The 25,017-nt window shown below is 38.9% G+C and overlaps 1 protein-coding gene across 1 annotated transcript in view; it reads right to left on the bottom strand.

Moving 5' to 3' along the window:
* LOC309568894 (rod cGMP-specific 3',5'-cyclic phosphodiesterase subunit beta-like) overlaps positions 1 to 25,017 on the bottom strand; it is a gene marked incomplete at its 5' end in the record, with an annotated part of 100,398 nt that overhangs the window by 7,676 nt on the left and 67,705 nt on the right. Inside the window, 8 exons of the mRNA XM_082274673.1 lie at positions 1,897 to 2,053; positions 6,051 to 6,134; positions 8,138 to 8,212; positions 9,274 to 9,337; positions 12,412 to 12,519; positions 13,325 to 13,425; positions 16,278 to 16,365; positions 23,802 to 23,911. Coding sequence (XP_082130799.1) covers positions 1,897 to 2,053; positions 6,051 to 6,134; positions 8,138 to 8,212; positions 9,274 to 9,337; positions 12,412 to 12,519; positions 13,325 to 13,425; positions 16,278 to 16,365; positions 23,802 to 23,911 — 787 coding nt within the window. The remainder of the gene's footprint in view (positions 1 to 1,896; positions 2,054 to 6,050; positions 6,135 to 8,137; positions 8,213 to 9,273; positions 9,338 to 12,411; positions 12,520 to 13,324; positions 13,426 to 16,277; positions 16,366 to 23,801; positions 23,912 to 25,017) is intronic.

The following is a 25,017-nucleotide window of genomic DNA, read 5'->3' on the forward strand; positions in this document are numbered from 1 at the left end:
ACCTAGGAGCTGCTAATGCACATTATAGACAAAACCTTGAAGCTGATTGATTTCTATGCAGAACTGTTCCAGATTCTGCTCTCTTTAGTTTAACCACTTCCCGACCATCCACCGTCATTGTTCTGGGACGCCGTCATATGACGGGCACCAGAACAGCCTCTCTTGCACACCCGCGGGGGCGCGCAGTGCAGCGATCGTGGTCTCGCCATGTTGCTAGGACATGGCGCGACCCAAATCTTGGCAAAGAGCCAATGACTTGGCTCTTTACCCATGTGATCGGCTGTGTCCAATCACAGCCGGTCACATGTAAATGAGTAAGTGCCATTTATCGGCTCTCCTCAACTCACACTGTCAGAGTGTGTAGCGAGTCGTGATCGACTATAATCACACAATAGGAGGCGTCGACCGAGCCGATCAGGCAATGACATTTTACCCGGCGATGCGAAAGCAACAAAAAAAGTACTACAAAAAGATTTTCAGGCATCTCCTTGAACAATGCCTTTGGAAAGCCTATATCCTTTATAAAGCAAACACTACCATACCTCTTGTTCATTTGGACTTTATCTGGAAGGTGGCTGAGCAGATTTTCGTCAACCACCCAACGCCATCAGTATCTGCAAACAGACCCGGACGACGCGCTGTTGACGCTGGCAATCCAGAACGCCTGACAGGCCGTCATTTTGTAGACTTTGCACCGCCAACCGCAAGAAAGTTAGCGCCTACCAGGATGTGCGTCGTTTGCGGTTCTAAGAAGGATGGCAATGGAAGAAAAGTCCGAAAGGAAACAAGGTACTATTGTCCGGATTGCAACGTCGGACTTTGTCTAGTTCCATGCTTCAAACTGTTTCACACTCAGGATGTGTATTGAATTTCTTTGTTTGACAAATTTCATTATTTTTCATTGCATTATTGAATAAAATTATATTATTGATTAGATTATAATTCATGTGTTTGTGTTTCAAATTTATCACATCTGGGATGTCTACTAGAGTCTTGTTTTGGTAAGTTTTAAGTAAGTATTTACTAAGAATTGTAGGCCTTTAATACATAACGCCAAATTTCCATGCAAAAAATAGTACCGCTTTTGGTATATAATTCCTGACAAAATCATACCGCCAGGGAGGTTAAAAAAGCAAACTTCTAGTGACATTTGATGCTGTATTCTGCCATTGTAAAAAAAAAAAAAAAAAAGGCATAGCAGACATCTCCAGGTGTTTGCAAAAAGTGCCAATTTACTTTTGAAGAATCCTTGGAGCCTTAATTTCTGAAGATGACACATAGTCATACACCATGCCACCTTCTCCACCTCCTGATTAGCCAATAGGGCCATCAATGAGATTGTTGGACCAATAAGAATGTATAGAAGGTAGGGTGGCTCCAAGCACCAAATTAAACTAGGAAGCTAATATTTGTTTATTAGAGCATTCTGGAGTACATTTTCCTCAAAGCAAAATTGAACTCCTAGGCTAGCATCCAGGGTTTTTACTATAATGTGCAAGTATGCACAGCTAATATGCACATTATGGCAGTCAAAGCACCCTCATCCAGTGCTGCTGCAAGAGCGACACTACCCCTTGTCCCTGATGCTGACATCTCCATCTGGTTTTCTTCTGGGTGCAGTGTCTTCGATCATCTTGATTGGCTGGCCTGAGATTAAACAATTTTCCCACATGGGGATGTCCTTTACCTTGGCACCCAGCAGTTACCATCACTGAGCTGCACATGTGTGGCTCAGTGTACATATTTAGAAAAAAAAAAGTAAGATCATTTATTTTTTACAGAAAATACATAGAAAAAAGCCTGTCTGTAATCAATATTTTTTAAATAGGAGTTTAGTTGATCTTTACTAAAAATACATTTCCCACGAGGCTCCATGAATGTACATTGGTCACACACCTTTTTTAGCAGCTAATTCTTCTTCCTTTTTCTTCTTCTCATCTTCAATTACTTTCATTTTGGCTTCATATTCATCCTGCAGAGCTTTCCATTCCTTTCTGTTATTCAACAAACCATCCAACATTGGCTGAATCTCCTCGTGGAATCGAGAAAACTCCTAAGAAGCAATGAAACAGCCCATGTAAGTATTGCTTGTTTTTTTTGTGGCCTCATACCACACTGAGAGGAGTCCTTAAGGTGAACTCGGGTTCATTTTAAATTGAGGTTGTCCCCTTTCTGCTGGGACAAAAAACAAGGGGTAGTAGGGGCCAAGAGAGGACCCAAGAAAGCGGGACTATACCGGCATAACTGGTGGTTGTAGGAATACAAATACAACACTCATATATGTATAAAAAATATATTAATTTTATTACAAAAGAATAAAAAACATGACAACAAGACATACATACAGTACATTAAAGATATACTGGTCTGTGTGTGTATGATAACTGTGTACCAAAAATACCACACTACTGGATCCTAATATATATTTTGCAGACTATTGGTCCCTGGATAAGCCGACGCACTTCGCATTCATTGCTTCATCAGGGCATTGCCAAGACCAAATAGGTACTGCACTAAAGAGAATATAGTGAAAATACAAAAATTACAATCATTATAAACAAATATTTCATATTCATACATTGATACATATTGCGTCATTTTTCAACTATAATTATGCTAACCTCAAAATAGGATGGACAAGATGAAGGGATATCTCCTCTGCAGGTGCCGGGAGGCCAATATATGTGGATCATAAAGGTGGTGATATAATATTAGCATAGGCACAAAAGCCTAATATAGATGATATTATATATATATATATATGGATGAAAATACCATATGAGATATAATAGGGGATGTATTGGGGAGAAGGGCTGGTAGCCTCAATTGCGACTTGAAACCCTCAATGCAGATGTCAAAAAATACAATCCAACCAAGAAGGTTGATCATTGGGCCATAGTTCTGTGAACTTTCAGCTCTTATGGATCTCGGTGTTTAGATGGGAATTTTCCATTTGTATTGTGGATTATACAGCTACCAAATTCTGGGATCTGGCTATTGTTTTTACTGGAGGAGGTATGTAGCTCGGGCCTATGTGGGGACCTTCTGTGTGGGGTTCGTGGTTCGTGGGGAGAAAGGTTGTTGTACCCCCTCCTCTCCCAGATATATCTATGGACATAGCTGTCCTTTTTTATCTCCCCCCCCCCCCTTAGGGGGATTTTGTTCTCAGATAAATGCAGATAAATACACATATGTGATACTGGTATTTTTCTTTCCAGGCAAATTCCCTTCTTGGTTGGATTTTATTTTTTTACATCTGCATTGAGGGTTTCAAGTCGCAATTGAGGCTATTATGTCCCATATGGTATTTTCATCCATATATATATATATATATATATATATATATATATATATATATATATTATCATCTATATTAGGCTTTTGTGCCTATGCTAATATTATACCACCACCTTTATGATCCACACATATTGGCCTCCCGGCGCCTGCAGAGGAGATATCCCTTCATCTTGTCTGTCCTATTTTGAGGTTAGCATAATTATAGTTGAAAAATGACGCAATATGTATCAATGTATGAATATGAAATATTTGTTTATAATGATTGTAATTTTTGTATTTTCACTATATTCTCTTTAGTGCAGTACCTATTTGGTCTTGGCAATTCCCTGATGAAGCAATGAATGCGAAACGCGTCGGATTTATCCAGGGACCAATAGTCTGCAAAATATATATTAGGATCCAGTAGTGTGGTATTTTTGGTACACAGTTATCACACACACACGGACCGGTATATATTTTATATACTGTATGTCTTGTTGTCATGTTTTTTATTCTTTTGTAATAAAATGAATATATTTTTTATACATATATGAGTGTTGTATTTGTATTCCTGCAACCGCCAGTTATGCCGGTATAGTCCCGCTTTCTTGGGTCCTCTCTTGGCCCCTACTACCCCTTGTTTTTTGTCCTAGTTTCTTGGGGATGATGGCATACATTTCACGGTATCCAATTTTTTGACTCCCCTTTCTGCTGTTGTAAAATGAAGGAAACAACAGAAGTCTTCTGAAGACTGTAGAAAATCTATGCTGCTGTAGATAACAGCATGCTACTGACTTCCATCTCCAGCCATGAACAAACATAGATCCCCCTACATTTGTACTCTGATATTAATGGGTATTGATTGTTTTTTTTGTTTATTTTGACTTCAGTGTCAGAGTATTAAATGTATCTGTAATACTTAAAGTCTAAAAATGTTCCTCCACTAAAATAAAGTTATATTGATCCATTGAGCACCGCAACTAACACAGTAGATGGACACTCCTGACAGTGAGTTTCTCAGATTTCAATGGGCAATTACTAAAGCAGTGCTCAGCAGGATAGTGATAGAAAAGAAAGTATAAGATCATTTGATTGTTTGTGAATAGGAATTGCACTTCAAAAGGTTTATGTATTTGATAAAATCCTGTTGAACTTCTCAGTGTTATATAATAAGAATAAACAAAATGTTTAATTATATGAAATATTTCATACTATAACAATACCAAACCACCAGAAATGCTGTTTGCATTGCATTTTCTTATGGCAATAGGCTTGTGTCATTATGGTTGGTCCCAACCAATCACAGATCCAGTTTTTATGTTTTTTTGTTTGCTTGTTTTTTAAACCCTATATCAGTGTATTGCCAAAACAAAAAAAAAAATGAATACGAATATTACATCATAGCTTCTGACAAATTTATCAAACTCAACTGTTTGAATAAAAAAAGAGGTTGCAGCGCTAAATACGTTTCTTAATGATGAATCTGTGTAAATAATCCAGTCCATAAATAAACAAAAAGTCCATCAAGTAATATATCCATAAAACTGCAATAAAAAGTGATATTCCGTATCAATGTAAATCAAGTAGACACCATCAAGTGCTCCTCCACCAAAGTAAGAAGTGAAAACTCACCAGACCAATCTGCTATCTTGTTTAGCTGTCCTGACAAGACAGCAGATTGGTCTGGTGAGTTTTCACTTCTTACTTTGGTGGAGGAGCACTTGATGGTGTCTACTTGATTTACATTGATACGGAATATCACTTTTTATTGGAGTTTTATGGATATATTACTTGATGGACTTTTTGTTTATTGATGGACTGGATTATTTACACAGATTCATCATTAAAGGCTCTTTCACACGGAGCGGACCGCATTGCGATCCGCTCCGGCACTTTTTTTTTTCCCGGAGCGGATGACACTTGTGTCATCCACTCCGTATGTCCGCATATCATCCCATCCGTTTGCGGATGATATACGGACATAATGTATGTCTATGGGCATTGCGGATGTCAGCGGATGACACTGCTGACATCCGATTTTGCGTCCGTTCCATTTTTTAAACGGAAAAAAAACTAGGGTTCTATTCCGTTCCAAAAAACGGAACAGAACTGAAAGGACGCAAATCGGATGTCAGCGGATGGTCATCCGCTGACATCCGCAATGCCATTGACATAGATTATGTCCGTATATCAGCCGCAACTAAATAGGATGATATACGGACATGCGGAACGCCCGTGTGAAAGGGCCCTTAGTCACTTATTTAGCGCTGCAACCTCTTTTTTATTCATTTTTTTTTTTTGGTGTTTGTATATTCACACTGATTGCAAGCTGCTGTCTTTTGTTATTTATTAGGCGCTGACATCTTTATTACTGTTTAAACTCAACTGTTTAGTTTGTTTTCACAATAAATTCATTAAAAAAAAAACCTATTATAGCAAAAACTGCCTTAAGGAGAATAAATAGCTTTATAGAATAGAACCGTTTTACCATTATTGTGTTGGAATGATTAACTGCCCAAAAAAAAAGTAAATTTACGCAAACATGATAAAGTAATCATCTAAATACTTAAATTTCTCCAGGATAAAATTATACATTTTTAAATCACACTGTAGTTATTAGCAATTTTCCAAATGCCCTGTGGATGTGGAGCAAAAATACATAGAACATTATTGTGAAAAAAGTAAAAATGTACCTTACTACAGCAGTTCTTCTGCTATCTTTTCTTATGTTTGTACAACGAATGAAAAGTTTATGTCTGTTTTTTGTGACTTACCTTATAAACGAAGGTGCACACAAAGTCAATGAAACCACACTGGAGCTTTGGCAGTTCTGCAGACTTGTTTCTGTCCATCATTGGCTGTCAAAGAAAAATATGTTTTTATGAAAAAAAACTGTACTACTCTACTTTATCATTGCTGCCAACATGACTTGCAAGATATGTCAAATCAAAAACTGAACGAACGTTTTTTTTTTTAAGAGAGTTTTAGAGTGTTTTAAAGTAGTATTTTTACAATATAAACTAATAATAGAAAAAAAATCCAAAAATGCACGATTAACCCTTTTGTAACCAGAGGTCAATGATGCCTAGAAGCTCAGGCCAAATTAACAGCAACAGCATTTGTTGGTTAACTTAAAAAATTCTACAGGCCATATTTATAAAATTGTAAATATGACATTTATCATATACTTACTGTAGGTGAATCAATATCTGTGTTAAAATTTATTCAGCAGGAAAATTCCCCTGCAGTAAATATTTAATGCTTGTTACATTTACTGATTTTTAAAAAATGCCCCTATGACTAAATGAAATGCCTAAATATTTTGTATACATATTTTATTGACATTTAGGGGTCTTACTAAAGGCTGTGTACTTTTCAGGTGCAGTTGCGCTAATTTTTCTTAGTAAATATAATGTGCTAAAGTTTCACTTTGTAAAGAGTATACAATCAGGTGAAAGGAAAATAAAGGTGCATGGAAAATAAAAAAAAAAAAACATAAAAAACAAAACATTTTTGCTTGTACATGATTGGATGATGGAATTCAGCAGAGTTTTAAAACATTTACTAAGCTCTGGGGAAAATGCTTGCAACTGCACCTGCAAAGTATACAGTCTATTAGCCTTTAGTAAATCCAGCCCACAAGGTTTTTTTTTTGGTATACAATTTGAATGAAAGAAAAACCCCTGTTCTGCTTTTTTTTTTAAGTCTAACAAATGCGTATAATCTTTTTCAGGTGATTTACAAAAATCAGTCGACTTTGAAGCCGTTGATGGCCCTGCTAACACCACCCAGCTACACAGGCCTCAACTGAGAAATAAAAGGAGCTGGGCAAAAAGTGCAGCCAATCAGCTGCAGTCACTGTTCGAGTATTCTGACAACCACTGGTGCCAGCTGTCAGAAGACAGCAGCCAGCAGCTGGAAAGTCATCCATCCTCGCTGTTTAGCATTAATAGGGGATTTGATGATCTTCTCTCAATCAAACCACTAGACTGAATGGGAGAAATCCTTACAGATATGGCCAGCTTTAGTTAGATATGGATTAGAGAAGGAGGTTGCTGTCCCACAGGTGTGCAATATTCATCTTCCTTATGGTGTTATATGGTGTGTCTGGGTCATGGTGCTCAACCTGTGGCCCTCCAGCTGTTGCGGAACTACAAGTCCCATTATGCCCCTTCTTTTGGGAATCATGCTTGTTTAAATGACAGCCTTGCAATGCCTCACGGAACTTGTAGTTCCACAACAGCTGGAGGGCCACAGGTTGAGCAGTCATAGTCTAGGTCAGGGATCTCCAAACTCCGGCCCTCCAGCTGTTGCGAAACTACACATCCCATAAGGGATTGTAAAACTCTGACATTCACAGACATGACTAAGCATGATGGGAATTATAGTTCCTGAACAACCGGAGGGCCATAGTTTGGAGACCCTGGTCTGGGTAGATTCATTAATTATTGTAGTTTCTGTTCAGTCTAACTAATGTAACATCCCTGGTTGCACTTGTTACACTGGCATCACATTACTGGAGGTGCAGCTGTATGAATGCTGAATGTTCCTTTTGTGTTTGTAATACTTTTCATTGGTTTGATATGGCTACACAGTTTGCAGCATTTATTGCAGCAAGGTTTTGCTCCCTTGGTTGTGTCCCTGTAGTCACAATAAACCCCACTTAGAAAAAGGGGTAGACCCCTGAAAGCTTGTCATAAAAATAAACTGTTACTGCAATAAAAAAAAAAATATTACAAACAGTACACAACTGTGCTGATTAGCTGGTATCATTTACAGTAATTTGCTTATTATCACTGTTCTTATAATTCAGACCAGTGGCAACGTTTAGGAAGTATGCGGCCCTTGCAAAACATCTTACAATTGGCTGTTGCTGGAGTACTGTCCTCTCCAGGTCACCTTGCTCCCAGAATTCAGCAGCGACTAGAAGAGCCACCTATAAAAACATGAGAAAAAAATGAGCATATTAACATATTTATTCCACTAAATTACCAGGACAATCTACAGCTTAGAATATGGTCATCTAAAACTGATCTTTCTTATTTAGATTGTTTGGATGTTGTACTGGTGGGACAGTTTTGTAGTTCTTTCAGTTAACCCTAATATACATAGTTTTTCTTTTCTTTCTAGGAAAAATCTACAAAATTATATTTGATCAACTTTATTTTGCTAGAATCTTCCCAATAAGACTTCCTAACTAGTTTCAGGCTACATCTGCATGTGATTTTGCTTTTAATGAGATGGGAGTTGCATGATTTGACCATGGCGGGCGGCATCAGCCAGGTCAAAGCTGCCAATATTCGGCCCGTGTGTATGGCAGCCGGTCTGATAGAAGCTGGCTGTTCGGCCAGCTTCTGTAGATGTGTCATGATCGAAAACGGTCTGCCAATCGGCTCCCGCTGTCAGAACACAGGGGGACAGCGGGGGAGATCGCTGTACTACATCACATCAGATTGTTAGTACAGAAACTCTGAGCTGAACTGTCAGGTTTTTTTTTTTCGTTCAACTCACTAAAAAAAAGGACATTGAATTTGCGTGCAGTGTTGCATGACTGCTCAATTACCAGATAAAGTTACGCAGTGCCGAATACCAAAACATGCCCTGGTCATGAAGGGGGTAAAATCTTCCAGAAGGTCAAGTGGTAAGCAATTATTATCAAAATACTTAAACTTCAAACCCCCATAACCCATGGCAACCAATTCAATTTCAGTGTATGGATTTCAGATCAGTAAAACATATCTTGTAAAAGATATTTGTGTATTTTCCAATTTTTTGGGTTTACGTAGCCCACAAAAAAAGCAGAAACCAAAAAATTGTATTTGATGGATAACATAAAAAGCATAACTGCAAAGTACAACTATAGAACACTTGAAAAAAAATGAAATATGAATATGAACTACTATAGCTAAATATATGATTATACCATGTATACATTCAGATGGTAAAACTATATATAAATTGCACAAAAAAATAGAAAATTATTAATCGATATCTAACCTTGCTCTGGACTTCCCATGGTTTCGTGATAGCAGATAAATCACAAGCTGTCATCATCATGGCCCTCAAGATAAATAAATGATGTTAGTTAAGTTATAAATGTTAAATCAAATCTAAACCCTAACTGTATTTTTTTTTTTAAACACTCTTTTACCCTTTTTTTTAATCTCAGTGTTGTTGATCTCCACCGGCCTTTACCAGCCTTTTTTAGCTACTTTTTGTCTACTTGTGCTCAATCCAATGTCAACTGCATGTCTTTGCTCTAGACCAGCTTCTCAATAATGGCAATAATTGATCATGTCTGCTCAATGTATTTCGGCAGGGTGCTGACAGGGTAACAACGAACACCACTGGGTGACAGCTACCGGTGACATTAGAAAATATTAGTAATAAATGCTTGGAATGTCCAACAAAGATAATTAGTCAATATTATGTGAATTCAAACATGTTTGAGTTCAACATTAATGTATCCTCAAAAAAAACCTAAAAATTAAAACAAATAAAAAGGACAGACTTGATTAATCACTTGGTCCTTCCTGCCTTTCAAATAGTTGCCACAAATAGAGACAGAGAAGGTCATTATACTACTGTCTCTACTAAAGTTGCCAGTTGGCGTTAAAGTTGGCGTTTGCACGTTCTCCCTAGCCACCTGTGCATGGCGTTAGTGGTGGGACCCACCACATCCAATCTGGGATATATATGGGAGGATAATGGATAGGGCTCTCACATTCTTTATTCACATGGAGGACATCCTACATGATTTTTTTCTTTCACAACAATGGTGGGTACACACTTACTCTGTTACACTTAGATAGATTTCATCAATGATTCACAGTTGGAATATTTTTATTTATTTTTTTTCCATCCTGTGCACATTTTTTAGACACTGACTTTTCTCACTATTTTGCCCCTTTTTTTTTTACAGGGATGCACCATTCATATCCTTATTCATTTTCGTTGTTATCTTGTCCAACCTTCTGGTTGCACTTTTCCTTTCCCTTTTGTCCCTATACTCATGTCTCTGCTGTATTGTGGTCATATTACATAGACAACTTCTCTATTTCTGCTAACATTATTATGTGATGCAGTTTTTTTTTTTTCTATATTACTTACACATATATATATACTTGTTTCAGCTAGTGATCATGGATATCAAGGGACATGTTTTAATACACATATGTCACACCTATCCTCTAACTGTTCCCCAGCTGGGTTTTTATGGTCCCACACCTTCAGCTCCTGGATCAGACCTTTTTGCCGCCACCGAATGTGAGTGTTGTTTTGCTATCCCGACTCACGCGATTTGTAAGTATGGATCTCCATAATAGGGTCCTTTATGAGTTTTTATACCTCATTGGCCATCACGATACATACTCTCAAATTGACATTATGTATATTTTCTAGACATGTCTATGCGCATCTACTCTACTACTGAAAAAGTGAGCAGTGGCTCACGAAACGTGTCGAATTAGAAAGATGCTTCTATATCATTATGTAACCTTATGACTGCAATCTACAAGCATGTATATTATCATGTATATATTACTGACCAGTTTTGATTGTGTATATGTACTTTATGTATGATGAAGTTTCTTCATTTGCAAATAAATTTGACATTACATTTACTCTATAACAAGGGGCCATCCGGGTTCACCTCATTCGAAGTCCCAGGGAAATATTCTCTTTCGTTTATATCTACTAAAGTTGCCATGCCATGTGAGTTAAAGTTTTGACCCTAAATGTGACAGACCAAACTGAGACAGAGGCTTTTGGAGGGGACTAGGGGCAAACATCCTACCCACTGATTATGGCCCATGGAGGAGACTGGGGATTTGGCTTGGATTCATTCTCTGAATAAGGACAATAACACTTCCCTTGGGGAGTGGATGGAAAGGTGTAAAATTTATCTTGTAGAGGTTACTGGTCCGAGGAAATATGGTGGCCTTCCTGTAGACTGAGTTGAGTTGAAGAAACCCCTCCACTTATATGTATCAACCATATCCCTCAAGAAATCTATGAAGATAAATTAATTCCACTTTTTCAGATTGCTGGAACATTGTATGAGCTTTGTCTCATAGAGTGTTGAAGACTGGTGGCGGACAGTCTGAGGTGGAGTGGGATCAGTCAGAGTCACCTAGGCTTGTCTAGGTGGCTATTTTTTAATTATATCACTGTTAGCTGTTGGCTGTTCCTTAGATGTGCTAATGAGACTACTGTTTACAGTTTGCATTGTTAGGGTAGCTCTTACCTGATCTTGCATGGTATATATTCTGTGGGAGTTTACAATAAAGTCAGTTCCAGTTTGCACCTAAGCTAGTGTTGTCTGGTTCGTGGGTGCTCAGCAATATTACCTGGTTTCTGGTTCCAGACTGGAGGAAGCTGTATGCTGATAGAAGCACCCAAGCTGGGTGCTGGATGGTCCGTCACAGTGACCATACACTATACAATCTGATTCTACAATTTCCTTTACATGTACCATCAACTATGTAGTGCAAGGGCCGACATGTTTCAATACCAATGCGATGAATTCTTTGAGTTTATCCTCATATTACACAATGCTGGTAAGTCTAAAGGAGATTGTAAAGAGATTGTATAGTTTATGACCAGCTTTAAACTCAATAGTGTTGACAGGTTGGATCAAACTTGGTCAAAATGTCTTTGATAATCAATCTATTAGCACATACTGTATATATGAAAACATTTGCACCAAGTATTCTCCATACATTTTGAAGTGACCCATCCAAGTGATAGAAAATATGTTTCTGTTAAATATACATGGTGCAGCGTTTTGCTACAAACTGTTGTTTTGTGGAGTTTCCTGTTATGTGGGACCAGTAACTGGGCTGGGTGTCTGTTCACCTACCCTTCCTTATGTAGTGTGCTCATGGTAGTACTGGCATTATTATGTGATCCCTTGGGATTTGACTGCAGTTAGGTGTTGTGGTCTTTTTCACACCAATCCCCATACAATTTTTTGATTGGAAGCTTAGAGTAATACCTAAAACACCTCCAACAGCCAGCTATTTCATTCAGATGGCTTATGGAAACTGTAGTTTGTGCGCATGAGCCTACACCAGGAGGAAATGATGTAGTGTGGCCTGCAATACCCTCTGCCAGCATAGTTGACAGGACACCTACATAATAATTTCTTTTCTTGTTGTTTCAAGCGATAAGTAATCCACCCATTTGTCTTGCTCTTCATAAGTCTTTGACTGATCAACAATCTTCTGGAACATTGTTCTCTTTCTAAGAAGATATAGATAACAAAAATGAATACTCACTTCACAACATTCCCCTGTCCCAATACAAGTTACATATAAAATCAGGAATTAAGAAATTCTGTATAAAGCGTCAGTCAATATTTGTAGCTGATGAAAAGTTATGTTGATGTATGGCCAAAATATTTTTTTAGTTTTGAATAGAGTAGGGCAGAATATATTTCAAAATATTAGAGTTGTCAATAGAAGAAGAGGTCAGGGAAAAAAATGCAACGGGGACACCTATCCATGCCTAAGAGCACTATTCACCTCCAGGGCTGTCTTTATTATTGATTTGACCCTGGGCAAACATTTTCTTGTCCACGTATCAACTATTTGCAGGCAGTGAGGGCTCAAAGGGCAGCTGCTTTGGGCCCCACAACAATGACTGGGCCCAGGGCAGCTACCCCATTTGGCCTGCATTAAAGATGGCTCTGTTCACCTCACTGTATAGAGCTTTTCTCTCTGTCTGTTGTATCTCTGGGAGAAGAATATGAAGGAAAATCTCCCCAACAGGACACAAATAGCAAAAATTAAACTGGCCAAGGATTTTAACCATCCCTAATTTATTCAATAGTAATGAAAAAAAATGGCCATACATATCGTAAATCACCAGGTCCCCATACGTGCCACAGAAATAATAGAAGCATATTGTATTCTCCCTTTTGAATTTTTAATCAATTTCAAATTAAAGGGAATGCAACAGGGAAGAGTGTTTGCTAAGTGGCTAGGGGAAACATAAGAAGAAACTTTGTGGATTTCATTTCATATAACTAACTTCTTTGTATACTCACTTGAAATATAAAGCCAAATCTGTGGCTATGATAGCAATATCCATCAGATGAATAACAAGTTCATGTTGTCTTCTGTTTAGATTCTGGAAAATGTTCATGCTCTGCAAAGCAAATGGGTGATAAACATATGAAAAAATAGCACATATAACAAACTACTGTAACTGCAAGTATAGTAAAGTTTAGCAGTAATAAAGTTTATAGAAGAAAAAAACTTACCCATTGCTTTGTAAAGCTGGCCACAGCCATACAAGTGTCCAGCCAGTAAAACGTTCTCTTCTCCTTACTAAATGAATCCCAGGATAGTAGGCGTGCACACATGCATGTTTGTGCTCTGGGGTGCACACCCTAATGCAATAGGTTGCACACACCAATGCCCAGGATATAAACATAATTAAATGTGCTATTAGAATGTCTGTATGTACCTACAGAGCCTGTGAACACATCGTTGCAGCATGGTAATGTGCATTGCAATATGAGAGTGTCTTGATTTCGAATGGGCTGTTAATGCTCCTTAGGGGAGGTAAAAATACACCTATGCCATAGCAGCACACCACAACTCAAAAAATGTTGACATCTGTGTCTTGTGGTGTGCTGCACTGTATGTGCTTTGGAGTGCTATTAAAAATGAATGGTGACCACTATAACTAACATATTTGTGTTAAGGTGTATTGCATTAACATGCAATAAAGCATGTGTTACCTTAGAGCACTAGTGTGAATGGGCCCATAGAACTGGACATGTTGAATAGAATACAGAACAAGATTATTTTAAACTGCACATTACATAAAATATAATACAGGGGTACTAAATTGTTAAGCAATAAAAGTTTATGATTTTATGATTGTTTAAAATGTATAACCTATTTAGGCTTTCTGTCTTTAGGTTAACATATACAACTGTTGAAAGCTTTTAACCAATAGATAACTTTGAACATGCAGTGCAAGCCATACGAACTTTCAAAGAAGTACTTTCGGCATACATTGTTGGTCCTGTTTCTCTCCCACTGCTGCAACTTCCCCAGCCACTTTTGCCAAGAAAATTCAAGCTGTTAAAATGAAAGCGTGGACCTGCAATGTATGATAGCAGTGGCTGCAAACAGTGCTTGAACATTGTTTAAAAGCTTAATAAATACAATATACACTATATTACCAAAAGTATTGGGACACTTTCCTTCACCAGCACATTAGCTTTAATGGCATCCCAGTCTTAGTCTGTAGGGTTCAATATTTAGTTGGTCCACCCTTTGCAACTATAACAGCTTCAACTCTTCTGTGAAAGCTGTCCACAAGGCTTAGGAGTGAGTCAAGGAGAATGTTTGACCATTCTACCGGAAGCGCATTTGTAAGGTCAGGCACTGACATTAGATGAGAAGGTCTGGCTCACAGTTTGCACTATAATTCATCCCAAAGGTGTTCTATCGGGTTGAGGTCAGGACTCTGTGTAGGCCAGTCAAGTTCTTCCACCCCAAACTCGCTTATTCATGTCTTTATGGACCTTGCTTTGTGCACTGGTCCAAATCATTTGGTCGAGGGGGGATTATGGAGTGGGGTTTTTTTTTCAGGGGTTTGGCTTGGCCCCTTAGTTTCAGTAAAGGGAAATCTTAAGGTGTCAGCATACCAAGACATTTTGGACAATTCCATGCTCCCAACTTTGTGGAAACAATTTGGGGATGGCCTGTTCCAACATGACTGCACACCAGTGCACAAACAAGGTAGATAAAGACATGGATTAGCAAGTTTGGGGTGGAGGAGCTTGGCCTGAGTCCTGACCTAAACTGACAGAATGGGATGAATTAGAGTGGAGACTGCGAGCCAGGCCTTCTCGTCCACATTAGTGCCTGACCTCACAAATGGGCTTCTGGAAGGATGGTCAAACATTCCCGTAGAAACACTCCTAAACCTTGTGGACAGCCTTCCCAGAAGAGTTGAAGCTGATATAGCTGCAAAGGGTGGGTCAACTCATTATTGAACCCTATGGACTAAGACTGGGGTGCCATTTAAGTTCGTGTGTGTGTAAAGACAGGTGTCCCAATGCTTTTGGTAATATAGTGTAATAAGCACACCTCAACATAACATTTACATCTCTACAACAAAACATTTTCCTTCTTTTCTTTGAAATTCTTTGCGTGCACTAAAATCCAGGTTAGTTAAAATGATAGAATGAAATGTATACTTCATGTATACAGTACATGTATATAGTAACACTATTTGTTTTAAAACTAAGCAGAGTAAAAAAAGGCACTTTTTTGTTTTGATACATGTTGTTTTGTTACAATTGCCCAGGTTCAAAAGGACATGCAACCATACAAAAACACACAAGGGGCGCACCGACCTAGTGCATTATCCTAAAACAAATAATTTATTGTATTAAAAAGATGGTAAGTAATATACTCACAAAGTTGCAATTGTTAAAAGCGCATCACAGATCTCAGCATAGTTCTATCTAATTTGTGATCAACATATATAACAGATACAACAGAAACAGAGCTAACGCATTTTGAGGAATTCCTCTTCTTCAGAGCCAGTTCCTTGAAACGCGTTAGCCCATGGGGGTCTTCAGTTTCTGTTTTATCTGTTAAACATGTTGATCACAAATTGGATGGAACTATGCTGAGATCTGTGATGCGTTTTTAACAATTGCAACTTTGTGAGTATAATACTTACCATGTTTTTAATACAATAAATTATTTGTCTCAGGGTAACGCACTAGGTTGGTGCATCCTCTGTGTGTTTTTACATGGTTACAGTGTTTTAGACTTTCCCAAGTCTTTGAGGGTAGCAAGACCGTGGCTATCCGCTTTCAAGTGTAATGAAGATTTAAACATACCCATCTGGAGGGGCTATTTTCCTAAGCGCAGGAGGCATTGTGTTTGTGACAGTCTCAAAAGGACATGCAAGAACAAGAGCTAAAGTGGTTAACTGACTTGTATATGTTGCTAATTTTAGTCATTTACCTCATCTGCCAGCAAAAATTTTCCAAACTCCAAATGATGTCTTTCCAAAATAGACGATCCATGCAATTTTGCCAAGGGATGTTGAGATCTAGATTGGAAAAAGGGAAAAGTGAGCTTAGCAATTCAAGTTTGTGTGTGCACATGTGTGTAGACTTAAAAAAAAAATCAAAGTGTAACCCTTACATGATCTGATTGTGAAAGATGTCAAATTTCTGTCAGATCCTCTGGCTGATCTGTGAAAAATGGGGCAAAGAAATGAGAAGTGGTGGCATCAAGGTACAAACATTGGATTCCTTGTTTCATTTTACTTTATTTTATTTATTTTAATTTTTTTGCAGAGCAAGAGAATAGTCAAGGGTATATGCTTCATTTTTCTTTGCTCAAGTTTACACAGATCAGCTTTCATGAGTCATCATTTGGAAAGAGGGCTTACAAAAAAAATGTAGCTTTTAGCTGCAATGTCTTATAAACTCTCTACAAGATTTTCTATTGTGATTAGTTTGATGTATGCAAATGATAGAATGGAGGTGTGTGTAAATTGTAAGTTTACTAGAGTAAAACCTCCTCTGCTTTCTACCAGTAGTTCTGTTTATTTTTGTGCTTATATAACAGTGGAAATAAAAAGATTGAGATTGGAAAAAGATGGGAACTGGTAGAAAAGCACAACAAAATGTAAAGATTGAGACTGGTAAAAGATGGGAACTGGTAGAAAAGCACCACAAAATTTAAAGATTGAGACTGGTAAAAGAGGGGAACTGGTAGAAAAGCACCACAAAATTTAAAGATTGAGACTGGTAAGATGAGAACTAGTAGAACTAGTAGAAAAGCACCAAAACATTTAAAGATTGAGACTGGTAAGATGAGAACTAGTAGAAAAGCACCAAAACATTTAAAGATTGAGACTGGTAAGATGGGAACTGGTTAAAAAGCACCACAAAATTTAAATATTGAGACTGGTGAGATGGGAACTAGTAGAAAAGCACCACAAAATTTAAAGATTGAGACTGGTAAGATGGGAACTAGTAGAAAAGCACCACAAAATTTAGAGATTGAGACTGGTAAAATTGGAACTGGTAGAAAAGCACCACAAAATTTAGAGATTGAGACTGGTAAAATTGGAACTGGTAGAAAAGCACCACAAAATTTAGAGCTTGAGACTGGTAAAATTGGAACTGGTAGAAAAGCACCACACAATTTAAAGATTGAGACTGGTAAAATGGGAACTGGTAGAAAAGCACCACAAAATGTAAAGATTGAGACTGGTAGGATGGGAACTGATAGAAAAGCTCCACAAAATTTAGAGATTGAGACTGGTAAACTGGGAACTGGTAGAAAAGCACCACAAAATTTAGAGATTGAGATTGGTAAACTGGGAACTGGTAGAAAAGCACCACAAAATTTAGAGATTGAGACTGATAAAATGGGAACTGGTAAAAAAGCACCAAAAATTTTAGAGATTGAGACTGGTAAAATGGGTACTGGTAGAAAAGCACCACAACATTTAAAGATTGAGACTGGTAAGATGGGAACTGGTAGAAAAGCATCACAAAATTTAAAGATTGAGACTGGTAAAATGGGAACTGGTAGAAAAGCACCACAAAATGTAGAGATTGAGACTGGTAAACTGGGAACTGGTAAAAAAGCACCAAAACATTTAGAGATTGAGACTGGTAAAATGGGAACTGGTAGAAAAGCACCACAAAATTTAAAGATTGAGACTGGTAAGATGGGAACTGGTTGAAAAGCACCACAAATTTTAAAGATTGAGACTGGTAAGGTGGGAACTGGTTGAAAAGCACCACAAAATTTAGAGATTGAGACTGGTAAGATGGGAACTGGTTGAAAAGCACCACAAAATTTAAAGATTAAGACTGGTAAGGTGGGAACTGGTTGAAAAGCACCACAGAATTTAGAGATTGAGACTGGTAAAATGGAAACTGGTAGAAAAGCACCACAAAATGTAGAGATTGAGACTGGTAAACTGGGAACTGGTAAAAAAGCACCAAAACATTTAGAGATTGAGACTGGTAAGATGGGAACTGGTAGAAAAGCACCACAAAATTTAGAGATTGAGACTGGTAAAATGGGAACTGGTAGAAAAGCACCACAAAATTTAAAGATTGAGACTGGTAAGATGGGAACTGGTAGAAAAGCACCAAAACATTTAAAGATTGAGACTGGCAAGATGGGAACTGGTAGAAAATAACAACAAGATTTATCAGAACTTTTCTTTTACATACATTTTAGAGATTATTATATTATCTACCTTTGATTTGGATGATGCCAGTTGTATATAAAATAAATTGCATATATTGTACTCTTCAAGCTTTGGGAGTTCTAATACACCTCCTTTTCTTAAGCCATAACTTTCTTAGATTTAGGAAAAGCCTTTCAAGTACACTACAGGCAAACTACAGAAAAAAACTTATTTTTCATTTTGGATAGAACAAGGAAGGGTTATAACCTCTGCCAGGTTTTATTTTGCTATCTGTGTCTCATTGGGGAGATTTCCTTTCACTTCCTGTCCCATAGCCAAACAGTAAGTTAGAGGAAACCCCAGCAAATTAAGGAAATTCCTTGTGGACCCCCCAGGTCAGAACTAATAAGGAGTAAATGGCAGATAATGTGGTTCTTGGATTAAAGTCTCTATATCAGTTTAATCGCAAGGTGTCTAAAAATCATGTAGTCTTTAGTTGCAAAGTTAAAAAAAAAATTCTAGAATTTCCACTAATTAAACATTTTGGTCAGAACTCAAATGTTCCATAGCAAATTAAAGATTAGTCTCTGTGCCCAGTAGCTAGTGACTTTTCTGTGCTGATGATTCTTTCATTTTTTTTTTTTTGTTCTCTTGTTAGTTTGTGAACTTCTTTTCTGGAGCTAATAAAATGCTGCTACTCCCCCTCCTGTTAACTTTATTTCCATACAAATTTCTGCAAAAAGGATACTAGCAAAAATAAAAACATAAAACTCTCAAAATGTTTTCTAGATCTGTGTATCTCACCATATGGGTCCTGATTTTTCACTTTAAAAAATCATCCTAAAAAAGCAAAAGCAGGAAATTGGAGTTGTATGTGTATACTACATTATGGATGTCAGAATTAATTTATATAAAAACTCAGCAAGGGATTTTCCTTTAAATTATAAGCCCAACCCTATACCTCTACCTTAAGTGAGGAAAGTTTCTTTCCAAACGAATGACGATGCTGGAAAGTTGTTAAAGCATTAAAATTCTACGTCTCTGTTCTGGCTCCCCTATTACCACTTTAATAAGGGCACTACCCCCTTCCTGCCCAGGCCAATATTCAGCTTTTAGTGCTGTCGCATTTTAAATGACAATTGCGTGGTCATGCAACGCAATGCTGTACCCAAGCAACATTTTTATCATTTTTTTCTCACAAATAGAACTTTCTTTTGATGGTATTTTATCACCACAATTTATTTTTTTTTGCTATACAAATAAAAAAAGACCCAAAATCTTGAGACTTCTTTTTCTTTGTTTCTGTTAAACAATTTTGTAAATAAGTAAGTTTTCCCCTACACCAATGGGCACTGATGAGGCTGCACTGATGGGCATTGATAAGGTGGCACTGATGTACACTGATGAGGTGGCACTGATGGACACTGATGATGAGGCACTAATATGCAGCACTGAGGGGCACTAATAGGTGGCACTGATATGCAGCACTGATGGGCACTCATAGGTGGCACTGATGGACACTGATAGGTGGCACTGATGGGCACTGATAGGCCACACTGATGGGCACTTATAGGCGAATATGCAGCGTGTTCCAGCATCGCATCCATATGCGATACGCAGGGGGTGTCAATTAAAAGTTAACGACACCCCCAATTGCGATCGCATATCGCAGTGCGATCTGCAAGTACGCACAGAATCTGATCGCACTAGTGTGAACCACCATGTGATCCGATTCTACTGCGGCTCAAAAAAAGCCTCCTGTGCGTGTTTGGTGCGGATACAGTGCAAATTCAGCCATACAAAGTGTATGGCTGAACTCGCATCCGCACATCAGATCGCATGTAATTAGGAGCAGTGCGCTCCGAATTACATGCGATCTCTGCAAACGCGGAAGTGTGAACTGGCACTAATAGAGAATGAGGAATCTGTACATTGCTGGCCAGGGAAAAGGTGCCAAGCCCCCTGCTTATCCTTCTGTAATTGAAAGTGAAAGCAGAGCAGCTCTCCCATGGCTCCTTCAACAGCCTCCCTGCTCTGCACTACCATCCATATCTCCTATCTGTTCAGGGAGTTCAGAAGCCTAATATGAGTGTGCAGTCTGACCAGTCTCGGTATTGCAGCTGACCTCTCCCTGCCAACTGCCTGTCATTATTGTAACAGGCAGCCGGCAGGGAGATGTCGGTTGCAATACAGAGACTAGATGGTGATATGTGGTATCACATACACAGTGTATCCCCAGTGACTGCTCCTGCTTCCTTCCCTTCCTGGTCCCCCCATGCACCTTCTCTCTGATGCCTCCCTTTGTCAGTTGCAGTGTCGCCCCGAGCAACAGCGCTGTACCCTAGCCTTTGTCACTCTTCTCTTAGTGACAGCAGGGATCTGTCAGCAAGCTGTGTTCCTGGGAGTGGATTGGCTCAGCGCAGACAGCCACGCCCCCAAGCCCAACTTCCTGCACATACACAGCAGAGGATGGGAAGGGAGCTTTTGGTGTGTGCTGCCTGCGCGGGGATCTATGGAGAGCTGAGACCCTGGTGAGACACTATGCATGCTGACTGCCCTGCTCCCCCTAGATGGTTCTGCTCATGGTAAGCAACTTGCTGATCTATTCTCTGGGTCCTGACAGGTCAATTGTTAAGTGATAGCACCCAGCTGTGACCAGGGACAGGAGCACTTCCAGCAAGGCCAGGGTGGGGGAAGGTTGGAGGGGGCATGCCACCTGCACCCAGGGGAGTCCTTTCCTCTGATGAGATTGCCCCTGCCTCGGATCCACCTTACAAGGTCACTAAGCATGGGGCCAAGCATGGAGGAGGTGGTGCCGGGCATCATCCACTGGTGCGGGATCCGGAGGACTGGGTCTTCTGCTCCCCCCAGCCTAACCTCTGCTGCTCCAGGGCTGACTCCTTACCCTTTAGCACCCCATGTAGTAGCCCCTGCAGCATCGCCAGAACCCCAGTGCTCAGTGCCACATTCGGGATGGAGATAGACAGCAGGGACCAGTATTAAACAGTTTCGTTTTTCTGTTATTTTAACGTATCTGACCCCCCAGTACAATTCTGCGCCCCCCTCCATTTCCAAAGTTCCCCCCAACATTTATCCAATCATCTCCTCTGCCCCACCTTCTAGCACAAGTACCCTCCTCTCCCAAAGGCCCCCTCCAGCACATTTCTAACCCCCCTCCCCACCTTCTAGCACAAGTCCTCTCCCCTCCCAAAGCACACCCCTAGTATCTATATCTATCCCCCACTCTACCCCACATTCTAGCACAAGTCCTTTACCTCCCAATGCGACTCCACCATGCTCTTAAGCCCCTCCCACACTATTGTTTGGCCACGCCTTTATTTTTTTGCTGCAGCATGCTTCACCGCAGGTCACATGCTTCTACCCCCCTCAAGTGTCCCTCATTCTCAAGTTTGAAAGTTGGGAGGTATGGATGCAGTGTGTCAGTGCGACACACCACACCACCAATCGCCGTGCTGTGCACCCTCGCTGGCACGCGCGAGCGGCTTATTCTGCTAGACGTCATATGACACCTAGTCAGGACAACTTAACCACTTTGCGGCCGTCATTTTGCTATATGGTGGACGGGAAGTGGTTAAAGGATGAGAACAATAACAACTCCCCCGCTGGAGCAAATTTGATTATGTTTTATTGTTTTTTTTTTCTTCCTCTGGATCAAATGTGAGTATAGGATTGTGTATACAGTAAAGGATTGTATAATTTTTTTTTTCCCTTCTACTGACTGAACTGGATGGACTTGTGTCTGTTTTCAACCAGACTAACTATGTAACTACCGGTATGTAATTCTACTTCTCATGTGTGTATATTTTTTAATTTATGCAAGCAGTGTTTTAGGGCAGCTTTTTCAACCCTAGCAGAGTAATCACTGTTTAATAACAATAACAAAAAATGTATTTCTAAAAGGCAAAAAGGCTTGAGGGGATTTAAAGTTTGAGGGGGATAAATAAAAAAAGAAATAGAAAATATCCCTGAAAGAAAGTGACTATTACCTTAACAAATTCTAATGAATAATGTATCAGAAAAAGAGGAATGATGGGAGATTACCAGGCACCATATCCCCCAATATACGGATAAAGAGAAAAAAATTAATCATAAACATATGGGACTTTAATGTGCCATAAAACACTATTCTTTATTAGAACATATAAAAAAGTGTCACCAGGAGTTTTAAAAATATTGTCACCACTTGGCATTGGCATTAAAATATCCTAATTCGAGGTCAAAACCATCTAATACATCTGTATCTTAGTACATTTGCTGTAAATGTTGTAACCTATGTTATTAACATACATATGTACTGAGATATAGATGTATTATATGGCAGTTACAAAGTCCCACATGTTTGTATTTTTTAAACCCTACTGAATAAAGTGAAACAGTGTTCACATTAACTGCCCAATAAAATGCTGGGCGATTTAAAGGAAACACATTCCCATTGGATCATTAGTAGGATAAACAGCCTAACTAGCATACAGGAATGCACAAAAGACTGAAAGTGGGCAAGCTTCGGCAACATCCAAAGCTTTGCCTGTCTAAACGGCTTGAGATTCAGCCATGGCAGGAGGCGTTGGGAGGCTGATGCAGGTATGTGTACCTCCAGGTGCCTGCACTTCATCTCCGCAGCAGTTTGCCCACTGTTAACTGGAAATAGAAAGAGTCCAAAGAAGGGCAACTATGCTAATTAGGGGATTGGAGGACCTAAATTATGAGGAGCGTTTACAAGCGCTTGATTTATTCTCCCTGGAGAAGAGACGCCTGAGAGGAGATATGATAGCGATTTACAAATACCTCAACTGGGATCTCAGCATAGGAAAAAAAAACTATTCAGTTGCAAGGAGTGTAAGAGGACACATGGCCATTCAATGCGATTAGAGGAGAAGTGATTTAACCTCAGGCTATGCAAGGGGTATTTTTTATAGTAAGGGCAATAAGATTGTGGAACTCTCTTCCACAAATGGTAGTTACTGCGGGGAGTATGGCTACTTTTAAAAGACTCTTGGACGTGCATCTCAAGGACCAAAACATTCGGGAGTATGGGAAATTAATACGCCCACACACACCTACACAGGTTGAACTGGATGGACTTTTGTCTTTATTCAACCTCAACTATTATGTAACTATGTAACTATGTTAAACGTACAGATTTTCCAAGTGTGTGATTGTTCAGTAGTCAAAATTATTGATCCTTTATTGATCAAGTGAAAATAATTGCATTGAGTTTACCGGAATGTATAGAGTTTAAAAGCAAACTACAAACTATTCTACCATATATAGTTACATTTTTTACTTTAGAAAATAAAACTGCATACTTCATCTGGTAAAGATTATTTGTTCCTCTGTGGTCTATATCATGACAAAATCCAGCAGTCACCATAGCCATGGCTTCTAGATCTGTGTAATAACGTTTCAGTTTCCCAGTCTGCAAAAAAGGGCAGCTTCATTACCACACATATGTATATAGAATATTTATTTTCTGTAAATTATGTTTACCTTATTAATGCCCTTTTAATATAAGATAGATTATTGCTTTACCCCTGACATCTGACAAACAGACTGTCTGACATCTATCAAAATTATTGGAAGTTAGGAGATTTTTCCTTACTTCCTGTTCTAACATTTTCATAAAGACAAGAAGTAAGAGAATAGTCTCCAAAATAGGACAGAAACAGCAACAAAGAATTGACAGATATTTTATACCTTCCACTTCATTCCAACCCTATTCAAAACTAAACAAAAAAAAAAAGTAATGTATTGTTACTATTTGTTAACTACACAAACACAACAGTAGATCACCAGAATTACTAATCAAGAATTGATATTTCACTTTTTTGTAGATGCTAAATAGCTAACCCACCTTAAATTTTTCGGACTTGGTTGGTAAGATGTGTTCTTAGATCTGTACACCTCTGGCTATTATGAGTGATGCCCAACCTGCCTGTTGGTATATTTCATATTATTGACAATGCAACATAGTTCCCAAGTCAGGAACTATAGCGGGTCCAAGTGCAGTATTCCCTACGCACAAATTCAAGAAACTGGCTGTTCAGTAATGCTGGGTGCTGTAATGACCACAGGCTGCAAAACATGATGATTAAAGTGAAGCAAATGTCATTAGCACACCAAGGATTCCTCGAAAAGGGATTTATTTTTAGGTTCACATAATAAACATACATCAAAGTTTTGGAGCCACTCAGGGCCCCTTTGTCAGGCAAGTGACGAAGGTCACTTGCATGACGAAGGGGCCCTGCGTGGCTCCGAAACTTTGCTGTATGTTTATCATGTGACCACAAAATAAAATCCCTTTTGAGGAATCCTTGTTGTGCTGATGACATTTGCTTCACTTTAAACTATAGTAGGGGAACCCCACTGTTAGAGTATTTAGGGTATATTAAAAGTCAGGGGCTGACTCAGCCCACACCAAGGTCTACAGCCAATGCTACCAATTAGAAAATTGATTGTGACAATAAACTAAAACAGAGATGTGGCAACAGATTGTTTTGAACGCTAGAAGTGATTTATTGGAAA

Source organism: Pelophylax lessonae, assembly GCF_965119305.1.
Source record: "Pelophylax lessonae genome assembly, chromosome: 1".
Taxonomy (NCBI): Eukaryota; Metazoa; Chordata; class Amphibia; order Anura; family Ranidae; genus Pelophylax; species Pelophylax lessonae.